The sequence below is a fragment of the Protopterus annectens genome, chromosome 16.part0 (genome assembly GCF_019279795.1).
Source record: "Protopterus annectens isolate FY-2018-M chromosome 16.part0, PAN1.0, whole genome shotgun sequence".
Classification (NCBI taxonomy): domain Eukaryota; kingdom Metazoa; phylum Chordata; order Ceratodontiformes; family Protopteridae; genus Protopterus; species Protopterus annectens.
In genome coordinates this window covers 416,364,096-416,391,313 of record NC_056750.1, presented here as the reverse complement: position 1 = coordinate 416,391,313, position 27,218 = coordinate 416,364,096, and the positions used below count along the sequence as shown (strand labels likewise).

At 40.0% G+C, this 27,218-nt stretch overlaps 1 protein-coding gene across 1 annotated transcript in view; it reads left to right on the top strand.

Moving 5' to 3' along the window:
* GOLGA1 (golgin A1) overlaps positions 1-27,218 on the top strand; it is a 2,378,923-nt gene that overhangs the window by 1,659,360 nt on the left and 692,345 nt on the right. Inside the window, exon 17 of the mRNA XM_044058132.1 lies at positions 18,525-18,677. Coding sequence (XP_043914067.1) covers positions 18,525-18,677 — 153 coding nt within the window. The remainder of the gene's footprint in view (positions 1-18,524; positions 18,678-27,218) is intronic.

Genomic DNA, 27,218 nt, shown 5'->3' with positions numbered 1-27,218 from the left:
ACCTGTATTAATAAAGATGATGTCATAACAGCAGGAAGAGTTGATCCTGACAAAACTGTGGCAGAAGGGCAACGTATTAAAAATTGGAGACAGAAAAGTGTTTGTGGGAAAGATTATTTACTGTACACCAGGCAGAAGAGAAGCACATTTATCCCCGGAGTCAGGGATTGCGGAGAGGCAGGTGTGAGATTCAAGCTGCTTTATCCAGCTGTCTTCAGAATATTTTTTCCTGAAGGATCAAAGACATTTTTGATGTAAAACAGGTTGAGGAGCAAATGTGAAACAAGCAGAAGGGGACTCTTACTTCTCATTCTTTAGACAATAAAGCTCATGAAATCTTTGCCAGTGAAACCTTTTCCAGTGTTCCAAAGGAAAATGCTTGCGAGAGAGAAGAAAGCACAGGAATTGACTAGAAGACTCTGGCATACCTTGGATTTGAACCAGAGTCTGGTTTTGGGAAATGGATATGAACAGGAAGAAGACCAGCAACACTAAAATTAGTGAAGATATGGGATACTATAAAGCAACAATCACTTTGTGAAATATGGCTTTGTAAAGAAGAAGTGACTGAGAAATACTGGACCTTTGTTGACTTGTTGAACTTGTGGGTAGACTGTAAAGCATATATCCCACTTTGTCATAAATGTTTGGAAGAATACTAAAGGAAAACAGTTTTGTTCTATTTAACTGTAAAAAAATTATGATGTAAACTACATGTTGTATATAGTGAAGTAGTTCTGTGTAGTAAGAGGTATTTTAAATGTGAGGGAGTCTCTTTAGTGACAGTTTTGTGTAATAAAGATAAAGTAAACAAGTATCTTTCTAATTGTAAAAATGTAGGCTTTACAGTGTAACAATAGAAGAAAGGAAAGACAAAAAAAACAAGTTTAATGTTAATATGTTGTGATCTTGGGCTGCTGGGATGGGAGTAGGATAGTGTAGAAGTACACTGACTAATTATATGTAGAATTAAGATGTTTTCTCTTTTTATTACAAGGGTGAATGTTTAGATTAATTCCCCTCACCTATGCTGTAACCAATTAGGCTTGAAATATCAAAATTGTAAAAATCCATGAAAAAAGTTTCCTGCATCTGCAAATATATTAGCTTGGTTTTTTTCATTAGCAAATGTTCATTGGGAGTCCAGAAGTCTGTAGCCAAAAACAGTTGTACATTCTGTTCTGAGTGAAATTTGCAGAGTCATTTTTGACTACTTTTTCATGGAGACTAGCTGTCTGCAGGTGGAAGCAATGAATCTGGAGAGTTCTGAACATTCTTTGCTGAGAGAAATGTAAACGTTAAAGGTGTAATGGTAAGCAGTTCAGTGAAAAGTAAAGTTTGAAATTATGGTAAGTGAATATGAGATATCAGCCTCTATAAACAGTCTTAATGCTTTCATGCATGTAGTAGAACAGTGTACAATTTAGTTTTATTTAAAGATAGTCTGTGCACTTTTTCTTGGGGGTAAAAGTTAGTGCTTTCTGAAATCACACTAGCTGTTTTTCACATCTGTGAGAGGAACAGAGATGAGAAAAAAATAGCCAACGATCAGTTTAACTGGGACAGGCTGTAGCATGCACTTTAACATAAGTAACTTTAATTTTAAGTTGGGTAATGCCTGAGGGTGCAACTGTTTGGGGAAGTTCCTGTCTGAAGGGTTAAACTTTTTTTTGAAGATTTACATTATTTTGTGTTTGTTCTAAGTTAATAGTTGATGGGATGTTTTGAAAATTTATTTAGTTTTTTTGTTTGAGGGTTGAAAATGTGATGCACATTCAAATGGAGATTGAAGAAATAACTGTATAAAAACATCAGCCTGCCAAACAGTGTGTACATTTGGAAATACACATTGGAGATACTGACTTATATAATAGGTGGAACAACAGTTTTTTATCATAGCTGTGCTGTCCATATTTTCTTGTAAAGTAATTGTTTTTACTGGTATAGACAAAAAGGAAAGAGTATTGAATTATATTAAGAAATGCAGTGTGCAAAGAGTAGTGCTGCAGAAGACATTTTGGAAAGAAATGAGCATATGATTGTTTGGGGGGATAATTATATTAATTGCTTGAGAGGCTCCAATAATGATAGAAGAGGGAAAAATACAGTAATGGTAGATTTTTGGCAGTAAGGGAATATTGGCCAGGGAAGGAGGATTACACTGGCATGTATCTGTATTCCACCAAAAATGTTGTTATGGAGCTTAAGAAAATTCTGGGAGAAATAATCCGCTTTCAGTAGGGAGTATTGTATATAGCTGGGGACTGGAGCTTGATTTGCAAAATTGAGGATGTGTCAGGGGGACCTAGAAGGGGAAATAGAACAGAGGAGGTTAGATTTCTGAAAAAATGTATGAAAATATTTGGTGAGGTAGTAATGAATTCAATTGTCTGAACTCTGTCAGAATTTAAGTATTATTCCTCAAGGTACAATGACTGGGCTAGACAAGCAAGAAACTATATTTCACATGTGCATTTAATTGAAAGCTTCAGCATAGATCCTGTAAGTATTTTGGCTTATACACCAATAAAAAACAAGATAGAGATGCAGGATAATAAAGTCAAAATGAGCCACTGATGCTTTCCCACCTACCTGTTTAAAAGAGAAGAATTTAAGGAATGGCTAGTGGAGGTTATTAGGAAAGATAAAATATCATCAGAAGTTATAGCTAGTAAGTGGGATAAAATGATAATGGAGTTTAAAAGTAAGGTCAACATAAAAGAGAAAGATATGGTTAAGAAGTAATATGAATTCTTTAGAGGAGCTGGCAAAGGTTACATTTTTGCAGAATAAGGGGAGTCTCACAGAACATGAAGAGGCACAATGTAGATTGCTAAAGAGGGAGTATTTGGATAGTATGTGTGAATTTGGAAAGATTTCTGTTAAGCATTTATTTTTGTTTATAACTCTAGAGCAGAAAAACTTTTAGCATGACTTGGGTAACAGAGTAGAAATGGTTGTCGCCAAACATAGGAAGTGTATAACAAGAGAAATAAAGTGCACTTGTGTAAAACCTTACCATAACACTAGATGTCCTTCTCTTCACTGTTACAGTATTCATTAAAGAAGGGCTGTCCCACCCTGGGCAGCCTGTCACTTAACCAGTATAAATAAGCTTAAAAATCTTGTTTGCTCTATATGTCATATTTAGGCTCCCTGTACAGAATGTAGGGTATAAAAGGGACATACGGATGTAACTACTTAGAATTGAATTGCCCTAGAAGAGAACAGTTGCCATAGGACAAAGGAGTCCAATCACATCCAGAAGGAAAAATGCAGAATAAACAAGAAGGGTTTGGAGGGAGGAAGTGAATACTATAACAGGAAGGACATCTACTGTTATGGTAAGATTTTGCACAACTCTTCTATGTCCTTCTATATCACTGTTGCAGTATTCATTAAAGAAGGGAGAGTAAAAAGCTCAAGAAACAGAATGTGAGGTGATAGGCTGAGAAGACCCCTAACAAACCCACATAAAATAGTTTCAGCAAAACGTGTTCTGGCCCTAGGAACCATATCCAACTTGTAATGCTTAGTAAAGGTATGCACTGAAGACCAAGTATTAGCTTTGAGGATGAAATTGGTGCCCAACTCCTTGACAAAGGTACCACAAGAGGCAACAGCCTTAATGGAATGAGCACTAACAGAAAGAGACAGAGACTTGCCATGAAAAGAATAACAAAAATAAATGGATTTGGATATCCAGGAGGAGATGGTTTGCTTAGAAACAGCCAAATCCAAAGGATGAAAAGAAACAAAAAGCTGAGCAGACTTGTGAATAGTCCTAGTTTTATTCAAATAGTACCGGAGCTGTCTGTGCAAATCCAAGGTATGCAGGACCCCCCCAGTAGCAGACTGAGGAGAAGGGAAAAAAGGAGTTGTGCCGACTAATTTAAGGACAACTCATTTACCTCCTTGGGCATAAAAGAAGGATTAGTATGAAGGAACACCCTTCCCCTTTGGGGAAAAAAAAAGGAGGAACTGCTATAAAGGCCTGGAGCTCAGAAACCCTCCGAGCAGAAATAAGAGCCAGCAACATAACAGTCTTCCAGGTACAATGTTGCAAAGAAGGAGAATCTGTAGGCTCAGAAGGAGCCCGATTTTGTTTTCCAAAACAAAATTAAGGTCCCAAGGAGGAGGAATAGGTTTTCTGGAGGCATAATATGCAGGACGCCTTTAAGAAATTGACCTCAAAACGTGAAGTAAAATGAGGAGTCAAGGGCAGACAGACAGAAATGGCTGACAAATGGGCCTTCACAGAAGAATAGGCCAAGCCAGACTGGAGCACCTCACACAAATAAGAGAGGAACATGGGGGGCCCCCACTGAAAAAGGGTCCAGGTTAAGAGCATGGCACCAGACCAGATATATTTTCCATTTGAACATGTAAGATTTTATGGTTGAGGGTTTCCTTGCATCCTGTAAAACCCTGAGCATGTCCTCAGGTGCCTGAAAGGGGTCAAAACCCTATCACTCACAGTGTCAGTTGCAGAGTGGACAAGTTTGGATGGATGAGAGACCCCTTGTCCTGTGTTTGAAGAGCCATCTGATGAGGTAACTTGTAATAATTGCCCTTGACGAAATGCATTAAAAGGGGGAACCAATGCTGTCTCAGCCAAAAGGGAGATGCTAGCAAGATTTTTGGGGAGTCCAGTTGTATCTTTTGCAGGACTCTTGGAAACAGAGGAAGAAGAGGGAAAGCATAAAGAAACCTCCCCTTTCAAGGAAAGGAAAGGGTGTCCATCTTCCAACCAGATGGCATTACACTCTGGAACAGAAGATAGGAAGCTGCCTGTTCAGAGGGGAGGCAAAAAGATCTACCTGAGAAATACTCCACTGATAGAAAATGTTCAGAAACACGTCTCTGTGAAGCTTCCATTCGTGAGCCTGAGTTTTGGACATACTCTAAGTCTGCCACGAGACCTTGCACTGAAGGAATGTATACTGCCTGAAGAGTTAATTGATAACTGACAGCCATATCCCAAGCCCGAAGTGCCATCTTGCAGAGGACTTAAGATTTCATTCCCCCTGCTTATTGACATACCACATCACTGTAGTGTTATTTATGTACACCTTCAAGGGAGCTGGAGAGAACATGGGATGAAAAGCCTGAAGAGCCAGAATCAGAGACCTCATCTCTTTGATGTTAATATGTTTTGACTTCTGATGAGGAAGCCAAAGACCCTGAACTTTCAGGTGACCAAGAGATGCCACCCACCCCATGTACAAGGCATCACTGAACAGCTCCTGAGAAGGGAATGGAGGCTGAAAGGGCTGGCCTGGATTAAGAGTGAACTGTCGAATCCACCAAATTCCTTCTTGAGACAGGGAAAGAGAGGTACACTGAAATTCAGTGGGTGATGATGCTGCAGCCAAATTGACTAGAGGTACCACGGAAGCTTCTGCATATGCAGTCTGGCAAGAAGAAACATCTGAATAGAAGAGACAGTGAATCCCAGGGCCCGAAGAAACTTCCTGTTTGTCATTTCAATTAGAAGTTAGAGGAAGAAGATACTGAAAGAAGGCTATCAACGACAATACCTTTGGAGGTGGAAGAGAGGCCATCATTGGCACCATCTGAATCCTGCATCCCAGATGCACATGATCCTGAGAGGGAGTCAGGATGGACTTTTGAAAGTTGATAGTAAATCACAGACTTTGAAGAAGAGAGATGGTCAACTGCAGATCCTGCAACAAACGACTGGTTGAAGCAACGGTCATCCAGATAAGGAAAAATCTGAATGCCTTGTAGCCTGCAGGAGGTACTCACAGGAGCCAGGCATTTTGTGAATACCCTTGGGGCAGTAGAAAGGCCAAAGTGCAAAGCAGAGAACTGAAAATGATAGGAAGATGCAGAGAAGCATAAAATCTTCCTGAAGAAAGGGTGAATAAGGATATATGAAGTTAAGCATCTTTCAGATCCAAGGACACCAGAAACCTGGGTTAATAAAAGAGAAAACCGACTTTGAAGAGTAAGCATCTGAACAGAAGGGGACTTGAGAAAGGTGTTGAGCTAGGAGAGATCCAAAATAGGTCTCCAAGTGCCTTCTTTTTGAGGAACCGGGAACATCCTGGAATAAAAATCCCTTCCCACTTGGGAAAGGGGGACAGGTTGAATGGTCCCTTGGTTCAAGAGGGACCCTAGAACCTCTGGAAAATGAGGAAGTTGCTCTAGAGGAAGTTGAGGATCCCAGAAAAAGGAGGGTGGGATTTCCATACCATGATGTAACCCTGACAGATAATCAAAAGAACCCAAGAGTCTGAAGTGATGAGATGCCAATTTGGAAGACAAAGGGAGAGCCGAAGGGACAAAGGAACCTAGTCTAAAGGGGGGGGGGGCAACTGCCAAAGAGGAGCAGACTTTTCAGGTAAAGTAGGCTTCTGGGCCACAGAAATCAGAGAAGCCTTAGCAGAGGGGGCCCTCCTCCCACCCTTCATGCCCTTGGAGGCCTGGTGGGGTCGCCTCTGAGCAGAATCAGACCTAGAAAGATAATTCCTCTGAAACTTGGGGATAGGAGAGACAAAATATGTTTAAGGTCTTGCGAGGCTTTGCTTTTCTCTTGAAGAGACTTAAACATGTCAGCAGCAGCAGTCTCATAAAGATGAGTATTGTCCAAAGGAGCATCCAACAACTTGGACCTAATGTCCTCAGGAAGAGACTGGATATGAAGCCAAGGATAATGTCTCATGATGGACCCAAAAGCCACAGCCCTAGAAGAGGCATCAGCAGCATCATAGCTGCACTTAATAGAGTGGCAAGCCACTTAAGAAGCACACACTAAAAAAAAAAGGCAGAAGATTTGCCATCAGAATCAGGGTATGGAGATGATGTGACAAGCCTGAGCAATCAAGGCCAGAGAATACCTGGTCATGTGGGTCTGGTAATTAATATCCCTAAAGGCTAAAATAGAAGTAGTGTAAACTTTCTCGTCAATCCTCTCCGGTGCCCTGCTATCCTTATCAAAAGGCAAACATTTGGAGGAGGGCAAAAGTTTTGAAAGTTTGTTAGAAGAGACGGACACCACAGCAAGATCAGCAGAAGGACATTTAAACAAAAATAGACAATCCTCAGGAACCTTATAGAACCTATAAGGTTTCTTATGAGCAGGAGGATGAGAACCAGATGACTTGGAAGCAATAATGAAAGTATCTAACAAGGCAGCCAACACAGGAGGAACTGCTGATGGTTTAGGAGTATCCAAATGAAGCAACTCCAAACATCTTCTCTGGATATCAGACACTTAAGAAGAATGCCACTTAATTCCATCATCCTAGTAATTGTGCCCCAGAAGGACAATTCCTCAAAAGAAGACTCAGGTTTAACAGATTCCTCTTCATCAGAACTATAAGCCAAAAGTGAAGGAGTATCTGTGAAGAATAGGACAAAGACCATCTCAGTAGACAGGGAGTCATTATTCGAAGAATTTGGTTCCCTGAATCATTTGGAAGGGGTAGAGGTCCAAGGAGGAGTAAGTACTGAAGCCCCTTGATGAGGCTTTAGGGTCATTAAGGCAGAGAACAAGCCCCAAGTAAACTCTTGCCATTCCCTTTGAGGATCCATAGAACAAACTGAAGCATGCTTCAGTTTTTGTCTTTTCTTAGAAGGGGCATGAGTCCTTACAAATACCAGAGGGTTCTGACCCTTGGCAAGATTAAAAAAAAGAACCCAGAACTTCCTCCCTGACCAATATCTGCAGAACCCCTGTAGGACTGTCTGAGATAATCATCTGTGGACATCTGGAACAGACACCTGCAAAGTCTCAGAGGACATGTGAAAAGATGGATCTATGCCAGCCTCCAGTGGGGTTGCGGCAGATGAATCTGTAAACACTGGATAACCTACAGAGGTATTACTTAACTTCTAGAGGTGGTGTCCAGTGGAGACTGAACAGCTAAAGAATCCATCCGTGACTTCTTGGCCACCTTCTTACCTAGTGGGAGTATTTTGGTGTTAAAGGATTCTGCCGTTGTATCCTGGGCTAACTGTCCAAGCTGTTGATTTTCATGATAAATGGCCAGGGAAGACAAACAGATTCTGAGCATCTTAGGCACAAATGCCTTACAGATACTACAAGAGGTATGGTCGGGAGAAGCGCCCAAACAAAAAGCACACACTTTGTGAAAATCCTTATGGAGAATCTGCCTCCCACACTGAAATTCTTCCCTCTTGGATGACATGAACTCTAAGTAGTGATGTAAAATACAAGACCAAGAAAGTAAAATAAAAAATAACCCTAATGGGGCACTTGTCTGGAGTTGCTAAATATTCAGTACAGCAACAAAGCGTTCAAACCAAATAGCAAAAAGAATGTTGGAATTGGCAGCAAAAGAAGTTCTAGGTAGTTGAGTCTGTACTTCCCTTTTATGCCCTACATCCTGTGTGGGGACCAAAAATATGAAGTACGGAGTGTAGATCAATGTGTGTTTATGTATACCTTTAAGAAGCTATCCAAGGTCTTGGACAAGTGTATAGGTACTGAGCACGTTCAAGCTAGACTGCCGTTTTGTAGTAAGCCATTGAGGTGCAAGCATGTATGTATGTATGTAAGGTCTGTCTGTTACCCAGTTCATTTGTATTTTATGATGCTGCTATCCATCCTGATGTGTTTCTATGTATTAAAGCATCTAAACGAAATACCCCACCTGCTTGTCATCTATGTGAGAGAGCGAGAGAGAGACGAGCGGCATGGTGTCAGAAGCGGCATGCCTAAAGGGTGTGAAGTTAGAGGCGGCATGGCTAAAATGAAAATAAGGCACTTGCTTGGAACTGGTGGAATATAAAGCAGTGAATCATCTCTAGAATGAGCAAACTTTGCAAAACAGGTTAGAAATGAATTTCTGGTATTAAAACTTGCTCAGTACTATTTATTTCTGTATAATATGAAATGAGGCATACTGAACATTCAAAATGATTTTTGCATAAACCGATATGTACGATATTGATAAAATATTCGAGTTACTACCGAAAATGTTTGAAATAAAGTCTGAATCACATAAAATGAATAAAATAAAGGGAACTAACTGCATTTTCGCAAAGCATGTGTTTTTCGTATTAAGCAAAGATATCCGAGTTATCAGAAGTGTATGAAGTGTTTGCATGTTTGTGCAGTGTTACAGTAAAGCTGTTTCGCAAAAGTACAGCCATTACAGACCATATTTTGCAAAGTACAGTATTTTGAAGAGTTTATTGTGCATTTGAATGTTATTACAAGCTCACAGAACAGTTTCTTCATACATAATTACAAGGGCCATATTTTCAGTGTGTTTGTGTATACTTTGTGGTCATGGTAGATGGATTTTGAAAGCGCAGTGCAGTTGTGTTTAACAGTAATGTTGCTGGGAACTGGAGAGTGTTTGAGCAAGAGTACATTTTCATACAGGCTGCATTTTCTGATAAAGATGACCGTGCAAAGGCATTTATTCTGCTTAATTTAGCTGAGTCAGAAGCCATAGAAAGGCAACGTTCGTTTTCGTATGCACCTGCTGTCTATACCAGAGAGGGGGAAAACTGTCATATTGTTGTACAGGCTGAGTCAAGGGAGGACACTGGGTGCTTAAAATGTAAATTTTGAGAAATGTGTAACCCCAGACAAATGTTACAATGGAAAGGCACTTATTTTACACAAGGGATCAAAAGGCTGGTGAAACTTTTGCAGCATATGAAACTGACCTGAGAAACAAAGCTAAAACGTTCAGATTTGGGGATTTAAGGGATTAGTTGATAAAGGACAGATATTTTGTGTGGTATTAAAGATGATGTTGTGAGAAAGATTTTGCTTCGTGACAGTGATTTAACTTTGAATAAGGCCATTGAGATTTGTCAGATATACGAGCTCACAGAAAAGCGCACAAATATGCTTACTAGTGAGAGCAGCTCTAGAAGGCACAGTGATAAAGCTCATGATGATAGTATGCAGCACGTTATTAAAAGAAACGGGCCCAAGCACATGGCAGCAACTGTAGCCCCTGCAGCAATTACTGGTAAATCCCATGGCTTTCTAGGATATTCCAGAGTTTGCACAGTCTCAGTGAAGCATAAGAGTGAGTCAGCAAACTCGAAGCATGGGCCCCAGTCTAGTTTCATTGCCAACTGTTGTAACTATGGTGGAAGCCATGAATGTAAAAGGGAGAAATTTTTAGCTTTTAGTTAACAATGCCACAGATGCAATAACTGGAATAATTTCAAAAGGTTTTGTAAATCAAAAGGCCCACATTCTTTTATTAAAAGGGAACATTTTAAGAAACGAGTTGATCACTTAGAAAGCTGTAACCCTACTGTTTATGTGGATGGTGTGTCAATGCTTCATGAAACAGTTAATGCAGTAGATTTCAGAACAAAGAATAAAGTATTTTGTACTGTTCGGATAAATGGCAAACCCACAGAGCTCAAAGTTGATATATGTTCCAAGTGCAATGTTATATTAGCAGAAACATTTGCGAGTGTGTGTCATGGTGAGAAGCTTGACTTGACAAGGTGTGTGCGAAGCTTGTTGCTTATGGAGGGTAAAGAGATTCAAACTGAAGGCTCAGCAGTGCTTTCATGTTACTCAGCTGGCAGAAGCTACAATTGTTATCAACCTGTTGCCTGTGCATCGAGAACTCTTACTCAGATTAAATGCAGTATGCCCAGATTGAGAAAGAGATTTTGGCAATTGTGTTTGCATGTTCAAAGTTCCGTGATTATGCGTATGGTAGACCTATCCAGATCAAAACAGACCCACCAGCATTTAATCACTATTTTGAGAAAGCCTATATATTCAGCTCCAGCCCGACTGCAACGTATGATGCTGAGATTGCAAAAGTGTAATTTCAATCTTGTATACAAGAAAGGCAAACTTCTTTATTTTGCTGATACATTATCCAGAACAGCACGAGAATGAGAACCTTGATTTTGAAGTTGGAAGTGAGAACTTTTTCTTCCACACATCTTGATGAGGTGAGAGACCACACAGCCACAGATCCAGTTTTACAAAGGTTAAACCACTTTATCAGTCATGGGTGGCCATCAAAGTAGTCTAGTTTACCTCGAGAGGTGCAACCTTATTTTCCATACAGAGATGAGATTTTGGCTGACAAAGGTATCATTGTGAAATGTCCAAAAGTAATTGGTCCAAAGTCCTTACAGGAGTACATTACTACCTTGCATCGTGGTCACCCAGGTACCGACTCCACCAAAAGAAGAGCAAGACGACTACTATTTTGGCCTTCTATGTCACAAGACATTGAGAGAGCACTTTTTTATCTTCTTCAGTGTGTAATAGTACAAAGCCACATCAACAGAAGGAACCACTTCAGCTAAACCAGATTCCTGATCTACCTTGGTTGCCAGTAGCCATTGACATTTGTCAACATTATTTGGTGTTAGTAGACTCTTACTCCAATTGGTTCGAGATTGACCTACTTCCTAATCTAGCATCCAGTACTGTCATTACTAAGATGAAGCATCATTTTGCAGTCCATGGTAGTCTGTACAGTTATTTCTGACAATGGCACTCAGTTTACAAGCCAACAGTTCAAAAGATTTCCTGAAGAATGGGAGTTTACTCATGTCACGAGTAGCTCGGAGTACCTGCAGTCAAACAGTTTGGCAGAACATGCAGTTCAAAGTGCAAAACAGTTACTAGAGAAAAAAGATAATGTTGATGCTTTCCTGAATGTTTTGAATCTCAGAAATTTTCCTCGTGATAAACATTTTGGTTCACCTGCTCAGAGACTTTTGTCAAGAGAAACCAGAACCACATTACAAATCAGTAGTCGGTTGTTGGTTCCATGTGTCAAGAGCAACAGATCTGTTGAAGAAACACTTAACCCAGAAGTCCTACTGTGATAAAACCAGCAAATCACTCAGTCCATTACGAGAAAGAGAAGTGGTAAGGATGCAAATGTCCAAAGGTTGTGATCAGATTGGTGTTGTGAAGAATATTTGCCCAGAGCCGAGATTGTACATTGTGGAATCAGAAGAAGCAATCTTTAGATGGAATCGGAAGCATTTGAGACTGGTCCGAGCCTATACCACAACACATAGCCTGTGAGAAAGTCTCTCTATCTCAAAGTGAGTTGTCTGGTGTTCCAATTCCAGAGGAAGTTCCATAGGACATTCCCACTCCTATGACAAATCCAGAAGTTCCTGATATGACTTGTACACCGCAGACTGTCCCTGTTTCTAAATTTGGTCCAGATTGTTATGTTACCAGATATGGTCGTATCTCTAAACCCTGCAACAGATATGAAGCAGCTTGGACATGTATATTGCATTTTGTTTTTAATGTACATAGTAATGCATGTCTAACTCTGATATTGTTTTTACAAAGGACAGTCTTTTTAAGAGGTATGATGTAGATAAGTGTGCATTCATACCTTTAAGAAGCTGTCCAAGGGCACGCACAAGTGTATAAATAAGGAAGCATGTGCAAGCTAGACTGCTATTCTGTAGTAAGGCGTTGAGATAACAGCATGTATGTATGTAAGGTCTGTATGTTAACCAGTTTGTTTGTATTTTATGATGCTGCTATCCATCCTGATGTGTTTCTATGTATTAAATCATCTAAACGAAATACCCTGCCTGCTTGTCATCTATGTGAGCGAGAGAGACAAGCGACACAAAGCAAACAGTGACTTTTTAAAGTTTTTTTATACTGGCTGAGTATTGGACTACCCAGGGTGGGACATTCCTTCTTTAATGAATACTGCAACAGTGATATATAAGGACATTTAGAGATGCTGTAGAGGTGTTGGAAATTTTCAGAAATTTTATGAACATTTGTATCAAGCAGAGAAATGTGAAAATAAAGAGCAAAAATGGAAATATTTATGGAAGGCTTAATTATGCCAAGGTTACAGGTAATGAGACTGAACAATTAACAGCTAAGATAGGAGGTGATGAGATAAAAGTTGTTTTGTGTAATCGCTCTTCAGGAAAGTCTCAAGGAACAGATGGTATTCCTGCGGATGTTTGATAGGAGGGAAGAAAATTATAGATCATGGAGATCCTGACACTAAAGTTCCCATCGAAACACAATTCATCTCCCACTTTGTGAACTCAATTCTATCCTTAGCATCACAGGACAGTTCCTTCCTCACTATCCCCCCCAACACAAATAACACTAATACAAGCGTTACCCTCAAAACAGTTTCCACCACTTCAATCAAAAGCATGCTCTCCAAACTAAAAAATTCATCAACAGCAGCCGACCTACTCCCCAGCTATTTCTTGAAACTCACAGCAGATGCTATTGCTATCCCAGTCTCCACTCTCATAAACAGATCAGTTGTTGAAAACTGTGTGCCCAAACTCTGGAAAATATCCTATGTTACACCCATACATAAAGGCGGGACCTCCACTGAACTTAATAACTACAGACCCATTGCTTTACTCTCCCCCCTGGCCAAAATCCTAGAAAAATGCATCCATACCCAGATGCTAAACTATCTCCTAGACAGCAACATTCTGTCACCTACTCAGCATGGTTTCAGACCTGCCCATAGTACCACTACAGCCCTCCTCTGCTTCACAGACACAGTAAACCATCTCAAAAATGAAGGCCTACAAGTGTCAACTCTTTTTTTTTGGATATGTCCAAAGCATTTGACAGTCTCACACCAAATCCTGCTAAACAAACTAAACCAATATCATCTATCAAATTCCACTCTTACCTGGTTCCAAAGCTACTTAACTGACAGGTACCAAGCTGTGAAATGGGAAAATTCTCTCTCTCTCCTCAGCTGCCCATAACTATAGGAGTCCCACAGGATTCTATCTTAGGACCACTACTATTCACAGTCTTCACAAATGACCTCCATACCTCCACACAGCATGCATCTATAATTCAGTATGCAGATGACACTACCTTAATCTGTGCTGCACAAAACATTCCCACCCTCCTGCAAACAACTCAGCTAGCATTCTCTGACGTTGAAAACTACCTTACCCAAAGCCCAACTTATCCTCAATCCAAAGAAAACTCAGCTTATGATAACAAAAACACTAACAGTCAATTCACTATCTACTCCACTAATGCTACTCCAATTGCTCCAGTGGCACAGGCTAAGCTATTGGGAATAACCATAGACTCCCATCTCAACTTACCTATTAAAAAAACACATGCCAAACTGGGTTCGCTCTACCGTATCAAACCATTTCTTACCAACAACACAAGATCAGCCATTGCTCGCTCCCAACTTCTATCCACCCTACTCTATGCATCTCCCATTCTGACTAATCTCAACAAAACTGAACTAAGCAAAATGGAAGCCTGCTATAACAGAATTGCACACTTTGCTGCAAATTGCTCATATAGAACTCATCACTCTACTGCTTTGAGACAGTTCCACTGGCTTGAACTGTCAACCTCCTAACCTACAATCAGCTCTGCCTCTGTCATTCTATCTATTACCTCCCCAATAAGTGTCCTGCCCTCAAAAACCTAGTACATCACTTAGCCAAAAGGCCTCTTAGATCATCAATCAAACTACTACTAGAAGTCACCAACAGCTACAATAGCTTTGGAGATGCACTATATAGTAGTTCAGTGGCTAAAAAATGGAACTCTGTCCCTACAAGCATTCAAAACACATCATCCAAAGCCTCCTTTAAAGATCTCATCAGGCAACATCTCAAGGAAAGTTGGCAGTGTCATGATTGCTCCCCAGGCTAGTGAAAGCGGATAACACATGCATACAAAATCTAGAGCACTTGATAATAGTTTTCAATCTTACTCAAACACTGGCTAATCTACAGTGTATGTACTGTACCTGTGTACTATGTATGTATTCTACCTATGTTCCAAATTTCAGCTGTACATCAGAAATCTATTAATTACCTTTATTTTTAAAATTAATATTTTTTTGTTTGTTCTCTCCACTGTAACTGTTTATGTGCCGCATACCACTGTAAAAACATGTATCCTGTAACTTGTGTGTATGCTGATCATGTCTAAACAACTAAATGTGTCTGTAATTTTTCTTTGTGGAGCTTCTCTCCCCGGGCGTCTGCTGAAAAAGGGCCTTTTCGGCTCAGTCAGACACCCCCGGTTAACAAATGTAAAATAAAATAAATACATTTTATTTAACAGTGTTTTAAAAAGTTGGCAAGTACCAGCATCTTGGAAGAAAGCTGTGGTGGCTGTAATACCTAAAGATACTAAAGACTCATCATACCCAGTTTTTTATAGACCTATTTCAATTTGAAGCCATGTTTATGAAGTGTTTATGTCTGGAGTAGCTAAAAGAATGACACAGGTATTACTATAATTAGGCCATATGGATCAATGTGGTTTTGTGGAGGGGAGGCAAACATTTAACATAAAACAGTAATGATCCAGAGGGCAGAAGAGTATAAGAAAATACCACTGTTCTTAATGGGTCATGTCACAAAGAAAACATTTGATAGAGTAAGATAGGGATTTTATGAGTAGGGTAACGGTAGCATTTGCATTTCCTGCTACAATAATAAGGTTAATTAGGAGGATATATGAAGGATTGGAGGCAAGATGTAAAGTAGGAGGGTTCCTCTATGATAAATTGTGTTAAACAGAGGAACCAGGAAGGGGTGTCCTTTTTTCCCCTTTGTCATTTGCTTTATATTTAGAGCTATTGGCAAAGAAAACAAAGGACTAAAATGCAAGGATATAATTGGAATTGTAACCAAGAAATTTGGCTTTATTTGCAGGTGATATTTTATAGGTGGTTGTTGTTGTTGTGTCTTTCGGCTTTTAGGGGTCGCCACAGCGGAACTCCGGTCCGCTAATGATTGGCAGTTGATTTTTACGTGCTGAGTTGCCAGCCCTAACGCACAACCTTCAACGAAGGTACGCCCATTCACGCATGTCTCCATGCAGAAGACGCTCTAGCTGAGTCTCGAACCGGTCAGCATCTTACTGTGAGTATACGTGGTAAACCCAGAAAATAATATGTCAGTGTTTTGAAGATTTTGGGACCATTTCAAGTATTTTCAAGATATAACATTAATGAAGATAAAACAAAGGCTATGGCTGTAAATTCTGGCCCCACACAAGAACTGGTTCAGAAATATCCATATTTATGGAGACATGATGAGATGAAATGTTTGGGAGTATGGATTAAAAATGCTTCTGTTCTGGCAGCTAAGGATATGTGGGAAGAGACTAAACAAAAGGTAAATACAAAAACTGATAAACTGGAAGCTCTTGTTTATGGATAGTAAGATGCAAACAGTACAAATGTTTTAATCCTTTAGTTTTATATATGGGTCAGGCATATTTTTATCAACCAGAGAAGTTGTGGACAGTAATTAATAGCAATGAAGAAATTTATCTGGAAGGGGAGAGGGCAAGAGTTTGGTGGGATAAGTTAATCCTTCCAACAGAACAGAGTGGTTTAGGATTGCCCTACTTAAAGGGATATTTTAGAGCTACACAGTTAAAGCTCATAACCTTCTGCTTGTGTTATGTATATAATTCAAAATGGAAAGGGATGATGATTGGGGAGGGAGTCAAGAAACGGGCTGGAATTTTGGATGCAGATCCTTAAGGAGAATAATAACCACAGAATATTAAATTCACAAAGTATCTGAAAGTATTTTAATAAATTAGCCAACACAAGAATGCAGAAAGGAGTTTTTGCCAGTAGGGATGACCACAAGTAGGGGGTACAGCAAATATGCAAGAGGGTGCTGGAATTTACCATAGAAAACTGGCAAAGGAGTTAAGGTACTGGGAGCAAATAACTAGAGAGGGAAAGGTAATAGAGTGGTATGAGACCAAGAAAACATTTGGACTACAAGCTAAAGACTGCCTTCTCTACCAGGAATTGATATTAGAGTAGAGACAAAGAGAAAGGGATAGGAGAATCTTTAGTGAAAGACATGGTCTGGTAGAGGTTTTAATTGACTCTAGAACATGAGCCGCTTTTAATAAGGGATAATTAGTAGGGCATAAAAATATTGCATGATAACTATAAGAATCAATCAGAGTTTAGAAGAGACTGGGGAGAGAGACTTGAAAAGCAGATTACAAGCGAACAGTGGGAGTATATATGTATGATTCCCAAGTATGTAGCAAGTACAGAAAGTTCAGGATCTACTTGGAATTGGTTTTATACCCCAAGAATACTTCAAATAATTTTTCTCACGTAGATAGGAAATGCTGAGGGTGTGATAAAGAAGAAGGTAACTGGGAGTGTAATGAGTTGGCATATTTGAAATATTCCCTAGAAAGTAATCTTGTCAGAAATATTGGGCGAGAAAAAGTCAGTAACTAAGGAAATTATACTTTTGAGCAAGGACACAGGATCTGAATTGCCTAGACATAGTTAAGGCCTTATTAAGTTTAATTCTTTAGGCTACCTAAGATGAAATTACTAGAAAATGGTAGTCTAAACCAACTGTATATGAAGTACTGAGTGTTATAGAAGAGATAAAAGAACTGGAAGAAGGATCTTTACAAAGGGGAAACACCACATTGCATAGAAATAAGTGGAAATTGTGGGACCACTACATGTAAAATAATGTTCAGGAGGAGGAGTGAGGTTTGAGGGAAGGCAGTCTTTCAATAGTTTATGTAATGTTGGACTGATGATAGTTGCAAGGAAAAACAAAGATATGTGATGTCTAATGTATGTAAATGGAAAAAGGGTAATGTGGTTTGTTTTCTCTTCTAAAATGTATGTTTTTCTGTATTTTAAGTGATTAAAGTGTTAACAAAAAGGCATGTATTTGTTGTAATGATGATGATGTAAGTTGCTATATGTTCTGCTGTGTTTGCCTTTGACCCTGAATGCAGCAAAATGGTTTTAGTAGCAAGCAATTTACCAGTTTAACAAATAAAAGGAAATTGTTAACCATTTGCACTTGGGTAGATACACTAAGGAAGGTAGAAAGAGTGATAAGGAGCTTGTCTGTGGTGAATGGTTGCTCATAGGTGTGTCAGTTGAGATCTAGTGCAAAGAAGTGAACAACTTCAGTCAGGGTGTACGCCCTTTCATTTCAGTGGAAGGATCAAGGCGGTTAGTGCCACAGTGGGTAAGTACTCTGAAGCTATCTGCTTGTGTATGTTCCACATGCACATGCCAGTAGCGTCATAATTGCAGTTGGATGTGCATGTTGTGCGTAAGAGGCATTGGTGTCAGCATCATTGTGTTTAAATGTATGTATGTTTGAAGATGCAAGTGCTGGTAGGGGCAACATTAGCAAGGTTAGCTTCAGCAGTTCAGTGTTCCATTCAAAGACATAATGAGACACTAATGAGATGTTGATTAATGCAACTTTATTGTATCTCTGAATTGAAGAGTATTGCCATTGCAATATTTGTCTCTATTTATCCTTGAATATATTTAAATAATTTCCTCAAAATTCAGAGTAAAAAGAGAGAGAGAGAGAGACTAGTTAGGTTGGGTGAACCTTTACTGCTTATTCACAGACTTTGGCAGTTATAGTCCAAAACATAGTTTGCTATTCAGCTGTGATGGATGATTCCAGTTAAAATCTTTATTCTTTTAAAAATTGTATTGAATGTTAAATAAAAAAAAAACAATGACTTTTTTATTTCGAAGCAGGCAGATTTTGAGGTGGAGAGTCATGACCTGCGGCAGCAGATAGCAGCAGCCCGGCACCAATCCACAGAAAGAGTTAACCAACTAGAAACTCAAATAGCTTCACTTGAAACAGCTCGAGAACGTGATAAAACAGCAGCACAGCATAACATTGTAAGTAAACTGGCAAACATTCGGTCTTTTTAAAAAATTGTTTCTTATTCCCCTTATTTTGGTTTATTAAGCAGGTCACTACTCAGATATTTTATTTATCAACGAAGAAATTCAGGATTCTGGTGTTAGTGCTTTAAGGTTGCCCTTATGATATATTTGACCCTGCTTTATAATAAGCTCATGTGGCATTTTTAAATATTCTGTTTGCAGTATCTGAATTATCCACACACAACTGATAAATAATCCTGTTTGTTTGTTGCAGTGGTATTCCTTCATTTTTGCTCCTTTGCTTCTATACTGCACTTTTATTTAGAACACCTCAATTTTCTCCACCACTGCTACAAAACACAGGATTTCACTGACACCCAGCTTTCCTGCAATTATTAGCTTATTTATGATCTGATAGGCTTGTATTTTGTCTGACAAGTGCAGCAGCTGTTATCCATAGTATCAGTTAATTTATTTTAGTAGGCAACAGAAATGGTGTCTGCTTTTCATAATTCCTGTGTATCCATGAATATTGTCAGTAGGCAGTATTTTGTACCATAGTGGAAGATGGTATTTGATCTCACTTTGGGTGTTCTGCAGTGGATTGAGCTCTTGGGCTGCATCCTTCTTGTGTTCTTTCATGATCTTTAAATTTCAGTCCCCAGGGCTTAAGGTGCACAGTACCAACTTTTACTCTGTCATGTCGTCTCAGCATGAGAGTTAAGGGACATCTATATACCTAGAGTTCACAATGCTTTGTAGCCACTATGTTCACATCTTCTAAAATGCTTCATTGTACTGTTTCTATATTCATTACTTAGTAGCATAAACATTCTGAGATTGCCTCTAATCATCAGTTTGGATGTCAGGGCCATCAAAGAAACTGATTTGAAGTCAAATATATCGTTTCAACAGTTGTTACGTGTGGAGTGGCTTAGAGGCATTGAAGAGGGCTCAAGGCTTTCGTCAACCATAGTACCCAGGAGCACAGAGGGAGTCACACTCGGAAGAACTGTCTTGCATTCCTAATCAGGAGCACAAAAGGCAGAAGATGAGATTCAGATCCAAAGATCAAGTCCAGGACTGATTTTGTGCCAAAATCCACCTTTCATACAAAAACATTGTCCTTTAACAAAGAGCCTCTGACATCTCATTGATAAACATCCAGTGGATGGATTTGAAGGGTGCCTTTCCAGTTCCTGTTGTTGGGACTGAGACCTAGGGTGACGCTGCTTCCTCACATTGTATGCAAGAGGAAGCATCTACTCCACAGGCATTCGGTGGTTTGATACTTGAGTCCTAGGACAAGTGTTATGAGTTGGAATCTGTGCCTTTTATGATCAGCTTCCTTCACTTCCCAATAAGTGGTTAGCTATTTATTAAGGATGATTAACACAACTCCTGCATGTTCTTCTACACTTAGTACTTGACCCTTGCCCTTCACCATCCCTATGCAGAACTGTGATATCTTGTTCACCATATGGTAGAGAATTGCATATTTTGTTCGAGAGTACAGCAGTGAAATTTAGTATCATTAGGTAACCTCAGATATTTCTGTAAGCACTGGAAGTCATATCATTTTGTTAGTCATCTATGCCCCCCCCCCCCCGCATGAAAGCCTGATAGGTGCCTGATCTTGGAGTGATAGTCGTTGGATGTTTGTTAATCTAATAATTAAGCCGTTGCTGAGTTCAAGGGTATTGAAGTCCCTGAACTTGAAGTGGATGGAGGTAATAAATGTTGCTCTCTACTAGCTCATCTCCAGAAGAGCCCTCCTTTGGAGAAGCCCAAGACTCATGTAATCTGTTCTCTGTTGTCTTTTCCTTCATTTTCTTTCCCTCTGAAATATTGCAACATTTGCTTAGAAAAGAAAGAAGAGAATATTGAGAGTTTTCTTAATTTTGAGCCTTTTCTAAAAGATGTTTTTGCTGTTTTGAAATGCATAGAGTTGGGTCCTTCAGGACCCAGATGAATGTTTATATAGACCACCCCTGTAATGCCTTCCCTTTTGTACATGCATTCCACAAGTACTTTCTTTGCTATTTCCTGTTTTCAGCATATCTCCCAACACCCTTTGATACTCTGTCCACCAGAGCCCAAAACCATGGACTAATCTGTTGAAAGGGTTTATTTGTCTGCCATCTTGGGCCTGTTATAAAATAATTTGTCCTGTATAATGTGGATCCAGCTTTCTGTAATAGCCCAAGCCTTGAAGAAATTGTCTACACTTCTTAAATACAGTGAGTGAGATGCTTTCTGTAGGTACTTTCAAAATTTGACAACTCTGTTCTGTAGAAGGCTAGAGCTTTGACTGCAACCCCAGTGACCTATATTTGAGCAGTGAGCCCAGGCACTAAAGGATCTGGATTGGGAGTTATGAGACTTGGCAGTCATACTCTTTCACCCATTCTGAAGTTGTTGGAGTCTTTGCCCTGCAGATCACATGACACCTGGCTGCTAGCTGATTGTTTAGCTCATTTTAAAAGATAAGTACTATGCTTGCCAAGAAGTGCACAGCACTCAAGTTGTGGCATGGCTGTGTGAAAAGATCATGCTTGCACTTGGTCCAGTATTGCAGGCTTTGTGCATTGTTTGCTACCTGTGAGGGTGGGGGTAAGACACAAAAAGGAAAAATAGCTGGAAGTTTACTTTATAAAATTGGGCCACTGAGACATTTCCTTGAATTACTTTTATTAGCTTCCTCAACTTATCCACTGGAAGGCAGTTTTTTTTTCCAGGAGCAGAGGTGTAGCAGCATAGCCTGGGGGAGGGGGTGAGCAAAGATCCACTGATGCTGGATTGTAGCAAGAAATGAGCTCAGAAAATCCATAATCTAGTCATTGCTTTACTTCTAAGTGTCTGCAGTGACAAGGATCCCTAGAGGGCCCATCTCTATACCGGAAGAATGCAAAGTTCCTGTAATCACGGCTGCACAGGTAAAAAAACATACTCTCCAAAGCCAAGAACACAGCATCCATGGGACCTGACAATATCCCAGACTGCGTTCTACATGAACTACAGAACGAGCTGGCACCCTACCTAAGCACCATATTCAAATGAAGCCTCACCTCAGGCTTTGTGCCCACTGAATGGCGCACCGTGACGGTTATCCCACTCCACAGATAACCACGCCAGACAGACCCCGGGAACTGCTGCCCCATTAGCCTGACGAGCCTGGTCTGCAAGGCCATGGAATGTATCATCATGGAACTCATAAACAAAGACATTGGTAATCTCTAGACTTTGGACCCCACCCAGTTTGGGTTTGTAAAAGGCAAATCATGTTTCCTAAACCTGATAGACTTCTTTGAAGCAGTCACCAAAGCCGTAGATGAGGTTAAGGTGATTCACACAGCCTATCTAGATCACGCCAAGACTTTCCCCCACTCTGGAATTCTAGATAAACTCACTAAACTAGGTATAAATCCCTATGTCACAAGATGGGTTGCCAACTGGCTCACTGACAGAACCCACACTGTGAAAGTAGCAGACTCCAAATCCGACTTCAAACCAGTGACAGGTGGAGTACCACAGGGTTCAGTCCTGGGTCCTATCCTGTTTGGTATCTACTTCTCTGAAGTACAGGCCAACACAGAAGGTCTTTGGCTGACGAAGTATGTAGATGACTGCAAGCTAGGAGCCATAATCGAAACTCCTAAGGATGTGAGCATCCTACAAAAGGGCCTCACTGAGACAGATGCCTGGTGTCAAAGCCATGGCCTCAAGCTCAATGCCAAAAAATGCATTGTCATCCCCTTTGGTAAAAACTCTGTACCCATGAACTACCACATAGGTGGTAGTCTACTTAACACCGAAAGTGTGATAAGAGACCTAGGGACACAGGTGGACAGTAGTCTCTCCTTTGATAATCACATCACCACAGTGGTCAGAAAATCCTTCTATGTGGCACACTTCATCACAAAAGGTTTGTCATCCAGAAAAAAGAGGTCATTGTTCCCCTGTACTCATCACTTATTAGACCCATTCTAGAGTACAACGCCCCTTTTGGTATGTACCTCACAAGACATCTACAAGAACTGGAAAGGCCACAGAAATACCTCACAAAGAGGATTACTGGCCTCAAACAGATGCCCTACGCTGACCGTCTCAAAAAACTCCAGCTTTACTCCTTCACATATCGCCTACTCAGAGGCGATCTCTGCCTAACATAGAAAGCTATGTCAAACCCAGAGCTGTTGGACATGCTCCACTTAAAGAAATCCCAATCCCTCCGAGCCACACACTGTAGGGACCTAAACCACAATAAACAGAACATGCTGGAGGGATAGATTCCTATCCCAGAGACTTCCCATACTCTGGAACAGACTACCTATCTATGTCAAACAGAGCTCCTCATTAACACTCTTCAAGAAAAATCTTGATGATTGGATGGGAAGTAGGAAATTCACCCCGGAGATCACTTCTGTGGCTCTGCTCGACAGGGGCACAGGAAAATAATTTTCTTGGGTGGCGAAAGCCAGGGTGCCTTTTTGGCTAGGCTTATATTGGCCCTAGGGCCAATAGTCTAGTACCTACCTATGAACCTATAAGAACACATAAAGCTAAGTTGTATAGTTTTGCCAGCCATTCTGGATACTTCCATTAAGGTGAGGTTTAACTTTGGCATGTCATAGGAAAGGATCTCTTCCCTTCTTATTAAAAACCATAAACGTCTTATAAAATTAAAGCAAGGGAAGTCAGTATGTCAGTTAATCAGTTGATCTTTTATTCTCCTGGTTCTAGGCACATTACAGTATAAAACCATGTAAAGTACATAATAAGAACAAATTTATGTAAATACAGTACATTTTCTTGAAGTGTACTGAGTCGCATAAACTTAAGCAGGGTTTGTAACAACTCTGGTGGTGTGGAGGAGTAAGGCACTGACTATGACTCGGGCAACCTTATATCAATTAGTAATGCAAATGCACATGAAGCAGACTGGGACAATGGGTTTACCCCTCCTGAGAGGGGAGGGGACAGTCCAGAGCTGTCTGTTATCACAGTCAGTATTCTCAAGGGTGCAAGTTTGGCCACTCAGCTGCTTCACTGGTAGCTCTCATTGTGAGTGCATAGGAATGTACATCCACACTGGGGAGGGTATTGTGGTCCCTGCTGTGATACAGCTTGTCCATCTGCCATCCAGGGGAGGGGAATTAGACATAATGAGTGTATAATCTCATTGCCAGGATCAGTACAGACACACACTACAGTGCTCAGACAGCCTTTATGATAGCTTTTACTGACCAACTGTTTTCCTAAATGGAGAATATGCTAGCCTTGGACACAAATTGGTGTGGCTTAGTAGTGGGCAGTCACAATGGGGAAACTACACATGGGGACGGTACACTTAAGCAGGGTTTGTGGAAAAGGTACATTTTCATAGACCTTTTTAAAGCTACCTATAGAGGTGATTTCCCGAGGCTGACAAGGCAGTGAACTTCATAGGAATAGTACTTGTTTGACTTAACAAGAAAGTTCCAGGCTTATCCTGGGAATGATTTATCAGCCTCTTATCAGCTGATCACAAGGAGGTAGAGGGCTGAATAGGACATGTACAGCTCTTTAAGGAAAGAAAAAACCCCAAATCATGTTGGGATCTGTAGGTAAGAACTAGTACCTAATAAGTAGATGTCAGAGCAACATGCAATTTAGACCACAGAGAGATGGGCTAGCTGCAGGGATTTTCACCCACTGAAGGCACTTCAGTCTACATCAGAAATTCTGTGTAGATGGAGTTGCAGTGGCCCGTTTGTGAGGAAACCAAAGCATACAAAGTTATAGAGAGGTCTTATAAAGTGTTTATCTCCATGGAGATGATGTAAGTATGTTAATGGGATAATTTAATAGTAGCTATCACCTGGTCCCTTGATAGATGCTGATCATTAAGTTTATCTCCAGGAATCCACACACTTTACGTACACTGATATCCAGTATAAATAATGGGAGACAGACTAAGGAACTAGGAAAAGACCTGTAGGTATCAAATGGTCAGAATCTGTCTTCACAGGGTTAATCTTAAAACAGCGATTTCAGATTAATACATATGTGGCATACAAACTTGTTTCAAGAAAATCAAAAACAACATGCAGTCTTCTTTGAGAAAGGTCTCTAACTGCAAGTCATTGCATTTGGGTTTTCTTACCTGCTGCGGTGTTGGTCTAGCCATTTTTCCCAGTGCTGTCATCATCCCAGCAATTGCTATTGTTAGTCTTTCATCAACATTATTATTCACATAGGTGGCCTAAAGGCTTCCATTAAGACAACATTGATGTGTTCTATCTTTAGTTCTTCTCACCTTCAAAAACATGGTCTTGTGGCTATCTCTGCAAGACAAAAAAAAAAAAAATCACATTTTTACACCATTTTTTTTCTGCAAGAAATTGTCACTGTTACATCCCCAGCTGCTGGAAGGTTATGCCTGCTCCTTCTAAGCTGTAAATTTGTGCTTGTGATAGGCATATAGTTAGAGGATTACCACACTAACTTCTTATTTTGTCTTGGCCTAGAATATGCTTTATGGTCTAGCAGTTCCTGTAGGAAGGCCAAAGGTTTAAATCTTGCTTGCAGAGGAAAGTGTAAGAAACTTCAAAAACATAACTGAAGTCTACCCATGAACATAAGGATTAGTATGCTATTTTTATGCAGGAAAATACAAAAAAAAATGGAAGCGCAAGCAGCATGAGATATCTTCAGGTAAAAAAGCTTCAAATAAGTTAAGATGTGGCTGCCCCTTGCCTGCTACCTCGGATGTTGGGACTGTGATTCCTGTGAGTTTGTCAGAATGGTATGTACACAGCACAGAACACTGACTATGTGTTTTAACCTCCATGAGGTCTTTAATCAGATGGAATTCTAAAATACATACAATACCACATGACATGCAGCTTCATACAGGTAGCACATTAGCATTTGAAGTTATGTACCACATGTATTACAGGGTCTTCCCCTTTGACATTTCCAGCTTCTGGCAGTTTCTAAGCTAGTTGTAAAACACCCTGAAGTCTGACTTTTTCACATTGTTTTTGTCTACCTTAAAAATTAGTGACACTAATATTGGCCTCACCATTGCAGGCCCTGGTTCAACAACCAGCGAGAATTTTGTTTTGCAGTTTCAAGAGGGAGATTCCATGAAGGCTAGAAGTGCATTTTGGAGAAACCCTACTGATGTTTCAGGCTACTCATTTAAAAGATGCTACTAGGCCTATGGCTGTGTAAGTCCCTTCCTTGTTTACCAATTCTTTTCTCCAAACCTTTGATTACTCCCTCTTTGCTAAAGAAAGTACTTCAGAAGGCTTCTGTTTCCCTTTCAGGATATTCTTTGCCCCCAGAGCCAGACCAGTCAAGGCCTAGAGAAAACATCCATACATTTGAATTTATCTAGCAGCCAGTGATTAAATGCACTGTATTGTATTCAAACAGTACTGTTGAGACCTTATAAGTAGGAAATAAAAAACTTTCTCCGGTATTGTCCAGTGAGTTGGAGTTTATTTACATGTAAAACTCAAAGGAACTCCACTAAATCTGGCAGTGCTAACCAAACCAGAACAAGAACTAAAGCTTTTTGGAGCAGGTACCCTGTGTGTTTCAGTGTGCCTCTAGTTAAACGTGTTAAACATTGCTATTTCATTTCATAGCACCCTTTCTTAGAAGTAAAGGATTCCCTGCAGGCCAGCTAAAACATTCTCCAAGTAAGTGTGTTATCACTGGAGGGGAACCACAGGTGGGAGAAACCAGATTCTGAAGAATTGAATCAGGCAGTGGAGAAGAATTAATCAGACACATGTAAATAAACAAGAACAAAAACCACATATGGACCGACCAGCAAGAAATCCACCAGAATTAGCATGCAACAACTTTTATTTGGCACTTTCATCAACAGACTTCTTCAGAATAAAACCTATTAGGAGATTCCACTTAATATAGAACAAATCAATCCATCAAAAAATCTAATTAGTGCTAATTAAAACTTTCCATTAACAAATATACAAACGTGCACACAAACAAACACACACACACATATATATATATATATATATATATATATATATATGGGTCTACTTCGTTAGATGGCTTGGCCATCCCGAACAAAAACAATTAACAAAATTAAACTAAACCCCCCACACACCCTTAACTAAATATACTTACTCCGAGATTGCGCTACCGCGAGGGGTAAGGAACAGTGACTTACCTCGCTTGCGAAGTCGGTGTTTTGGATGTCTGTTTTCTGTAGTTGTCGGTGCTTTTGTGTAGGGTGTCGGGTAAGTAAAATGTCAGTCTACCGAAGTAGACCTATATATATATATATATATATATATATATATATATATATATATATAGGTTCAAAGGTAGGTACTAGGCTACTGGCCCAAGGGCCGAAGTAAGCCTAGCAAGAAAGGTTTCCTGGCTTGTGCTACCCAAGAAAGTTATTTTCCTGTGCCCCTGTCGAGCAGAGCCACAGAAGTGATCCCCGGGGTGTATTTCCTATTTTCCATCCACTCATCAAGATTTTTCTTGGAGTACTAATGAGGAACTTTGCTTGACATAGATGGG